Here is a 4,519-nt window from a genome sequence, read left to right as displayed (position 1 = left end):
GCCGATTCATGCGGTGGAAACTGCCCTCAGGCAAGTGCCCCACTTGCTTCTGCGGAGCAGCAAGAATATGCAAGATATTGCCACATGGTGCTCCAAATACTCATGGAACCAAACTGCTGCAAGTGTTGTTTCTCACGAGTCCGGAGGTAACGCTAACGCCCTCAACTACAACAGCAATGGCTCCACTGACGTCGGCCTTGGCAGATCAATAATGTAAAACCGTTTTATTTAGGTCAACTGGGACAATGCAGCGAGGAAAGGCCCCTTGTGACCCAAATGCCAACTTGAACTGCGCCATTAAGGTCTACGGTTGGGGAGGAAACACCTGGAAGCTCTGGAGCACCCACACTGCCTGTGGCTGTTGATCTCTAAACATCAAATCCATCATCACATTTATTTAACGATATCAATAAAAACAAGCTCAATCTCTTGAGGTCTGAGTTTTGGTATACACTAGGAATCCTATAGATCCAAACTTCTTTCTTTATTTCAATTAAAACGAATCGAGCAATTCATCAGCAATGAAGGGTCTTTTTGATGATATTTAAGTTTCCGAAAAATAAAAAAATCCCACCTAAATAATATTATTATCCTTAATTATTGGAGAAAAGTGTCAAAAGCTCATCATTGGATGTAAGAAGTTATTAGAAGTATAAGTTATATAAATTAACAACTTTTATGGAACAGATAAACCAAAGTGACTAACTCAAAACCCTTCAGGAGCTGTTGGAGGCCTATCTCAAAAAGCCAAAATGGACCTTGTGTTACTCATCATTCAAAAGGTGTTTGGCATTTTGGCAATCTTTTTGCTATTGGACTATGGCAGCCTTTTTGGGTAATGGTCTTACTATCCCTACCTTTCCATGTGATCAACAAGGTCGCTATGGCAATTTTGGTTGCGGTATGGAAGCTCAAATTTTGGTATTGGGTTTGGCCTAATTTCTTCAAATGGATCGCCAATGTAGCGCCAAGTCAAGAATGGAATTCATGATATTGATATGTCTTATTCCATATTTAGATCATCATTAGCATATTCGCTCAGTAGAAGAGCTACCTGTTGATTTCACCAGAGAGTTTGGTCGATCATTTAATGTAGCTGCTAATCTGATTTTTTTATAAGTGTAAAGGACATGGTATAGGTGGCATATTCCTTGTGTTTAACAGATTAATGCAAGCTTGAAATGGCAACCCACAGAAACTTTAACAGGATCTAGTAGTTTGTATGGATTTTTATGAAACTCACCATTTGATATTTATATTTTTTTATTAAGATCCAAGAAATAAGAATGGGCTCCAAGGAAGAAAAGGAACTAACGCAAAAGGCCATTCTGATTCCCTTAGCCTTCATATCTCTCTATCTGATGTTTGGCTTCGGATGGCAATTTTGGGTCCTTGGCCTTATATCCCTGCCATTTCCACAGGTCGCAATCGGTCTCCTCATAGTTCTATGGAAGATGAAATTCTTTTATTGGCTCATTCCCGGGTTCTTCAAGTGGATGATAACTGAAGTATCGCCAAGCCAACAGTGGGATTGACAGCTAGACATGATCTTACCCGTAAATCATTCATTCGATTCTTCAGGATATAATAAACTCAAAAGCTGATTTGAAATTGGCAAATGAAATTTAAAGACTGGTAAGATGTGCATCGTTTTCGTGAGTTTTTTGGGTTGATATTGGTATTTGACTTGTATTTTATGGAAAGATGTTGATCAGATTGCAAGTGTATATGAACGATTATAGATATCAAACAAAAAACTTTTTTAAATTGCTACATAATTTTACCATTATTGCTTTTTATCAATTGCTTAACTCATAAATAATAAAATTTCGATAATTTGCTTCCTAATATTAAGAATAAATCTCTTACTTGGCTTCAAAGGTGATTTTAATGAAACTTCAAAACTTACATTCCAAGTTTTTAACCATAAAGATGCTTAAAGATTATATCATGCGCTTTAGCCTCAAAATCAAAAAGAAACCAAAAGGTTAGAGCTTTTTAGAATAAATTAAAAGCAGCTACAGGTAGAAAATGAAAAATATGTAAATGATTCCTCAAGAAAACATGATACTTTTTGATAAAATTGAAGTAAATACTTTTTTTTGATCTAATTGATTTTCAATCAATAATTCACTACTTCTGGGCGGTCTGGATTGATGCATATTCATTTTTGCTGTACAAAAAGATCTGGATGATGATAAGGATATCGGTAGTTAGCTGAATGATGCCGCACATCACGAACTGGAAAGGTTGGTGCTTTGTTAGATATATGATACCTCGGTCACAAAGTATACAGTCTTCGCGAAATCTCCCAAAAACCACATACCGATCATCGTGTAGCTGAGACCCTTCACGCTTTTCGTCTTCAGGTTAGAAATAAGCTGCGGGAAGCCTAGAGTAGCCTCGATGCTCATCGATAGAAAGCCTATCGCCTATCCGAAACTATTCAAAGAAAAAGCTTGCAAAAATAGAGTAAAGACGGTCATTACGGCAGTGAGAGCGAGCAAAAACTTAACTATATAGATGAATTCTTACTATATTCTTCATAGGTTTCCCACTTCCAAAACCTTTTGATGAAGCTGGTTTCCTTGACGCTATGATCTGATAAATCAACGCAGTCCTTCAAGAGCAGAAGCTAGGTGATATGAGAGCTACCATGATTGCGATGACGAAGATGGACTGGAAGAGAAGATTGACTGCGTATCCGATGGTCAGCCAGAAGAAGATTCTCAGTATGTTTGAGATGAGCAGAATGGCGCAGACGTAGATGGAGAAGGATCCGATCGATTTTTCTTTGCGAATGAGCATCATCTGGGAGTAGTATGCGTAGACCGGCATAATTGCGATGGCTTAGTCTTGCGAAATTTACCGATGTCCACGAGAATCATTCGGATTTGATATAAAATCAACTATATATTATACATCTCAGTAATCGAAACATTAATCTAACATATCCGTATAAAAAAAGAGAAGAAATGAAGTTTAATTTATTTTTATACGAAGTTTATTCTTTTAATTCTTTATTCTATTGGCCAAGGTTTTTCCTGGGCTTTTAAAAAATAATCAGCAAATTACTCTAATGTTATTTCTAAATTAAACAAATCAGTGCAATAATTGTTGTGGAACCAACGTTTTGATTGATTTTATAAAAAAATCGGTCGAAAGACTGTTTTATAGATTGTGATTTCAATGATTTCCTCTCAAATCTAAAGCTAAATTTGCTTATTTTTCGTTTTTGGATGGAATAAAAATTGAAAACGAAAAGAAAGCTTATATTCAAGCAAATAGTTGGCCTAAGAAGAGATTATAAGTTTTTTATACAAATCGATGAAGATCCGATTCTCATATTGCTAATAGGTGCAGTTCTAGCAAATTATTGCTGTGGAAACTGCCCCTCAGGTAGCTGCTAATAATGTTATTGCGGGTGCAAACAGCATATGGTAAATATAACCTAATGGTGTTTGCGCTACACATGGAATCAAGAATGCTGCAAATGTATCGTTTCTTTAGAATCTGACCATGGTAATACCAACGCCATGAACCATAATAAATAGGGATCCTATGATGTCGGCCTTTGGCAAATAAACTCAGTAAAAATGGCTCTATTTAGTATTACTGGTGGAAAGATTGCAACGGAGGAGCAGCTCCTTGTGACCCATAGGCCAACCTTAATTGTGCGATCATGGTGTATAAAGCAGGAGGAAATACATGGAAGTATTGGATTACTGCTGTTGACTGTGGCTGTAAAAAGTCATCATGAATTAACCAAACAATTTATAAATCTTAATTTATAATTAGTCATCAAAGATAATACACTTATTGCCTTTTAAAGTTTATATTTAATAATGATCAAAGTTTTTAGCAGTAATTCCTTTTATTTTACTTATGAGGCTTTCGATTACATTGACCCCCCGATGCAAAAAAATAGGAAACCAACTATAACACTGTTTATAGCTTAATATTTTCAAATAATCTTAGTCTAAACCACATTTTTTTCATGGAAAGAACTTAAAATAGATAACTTCATAACTTTGATTGAATTATCCAAGATATATTTTAGTATATGCTATGAGAGAAAAATAGCTCCTCTGCTTGTTTTTGTGACATAAGGTAAGTCTAATCCAAAGTTTGACTTGAAAATTTGCTTTTGTCAATCAAATAAAAAGAAAACGCAATGGTAGCATACAATATTATCAGCTTTGTCTACCAATAAAGATTATACTTACAAATCTAAATAGATGAAAGTTGCTATTTTTCTACTATTGGTTGCCCTTACTTTAGCTGACTCATGTGGTGGGAACTTACCCTCAGGCAGGTGCCCAGTTTGTTACTGTGGCCTAAACAGATATTACGTTGACATTTCCCCATGGTGCTCTAAATACTCATGGAACCAAAACTGTTGCAGGTGTATCGTTTCCCATGAATCCAACGGTAATGCCAACGCCGTGAACTACAACAGCAACGGGTCCACTGACGTTGACGGGAGGAAACTCATGGAGGCTCTGGACGACTCGCAATG

General features: G+C 36.3%; 1 protein-coding gene across 1 annotated transcript; it reads right to left on the bottom strand.

Moving 5' to 3' along the window:
• Positions 1-233: 233 nt before the first annotated feature.
• LOC116245058 (uncharacterized) lies at positions 234-2,838 on the bottom strand. Its single transcript, XM_031616789.1, has 4 exons — positions 2,656-2,838; positions 2,536-2,601; positions 2,277-2,432; positions 234-368 (listed from the first exon to the last, which is right to left on the bottom strand). The coding sequence occupies exons 1-4, from the start codon at positions 2,836-2,838 to the stop codon at positions 234-236; spliced, it is 540 nt and encodes a 179-aa protein (XP_031472649.1).
• Between the last annotated feature and the right edge of the window lie 1,681 nt (positions 2,839-4,519).

Source organism: Nymphaea colorata, unplaced genomic scaffold (genome assembly GCF_008831285.2).
Source record: "Nymphaea colorata isolate Beijing-Zhang1983 unplaced genomic scaffold, ASM883128v2 scaffold0484, whole genome shotgun sequence".
Taxonomy (NCBI): Eukaryota; Viridiplantae; Streptophyta; class Magnoliopsida; order Nymphaeales; family Nymphaeaceae; genus Nymphaea; species Nymphaea colorata.
Note: the sequence above shows the minus strand (reverse complement) of the source record. Positions and strands in the feature narration are given on the sequence as shown.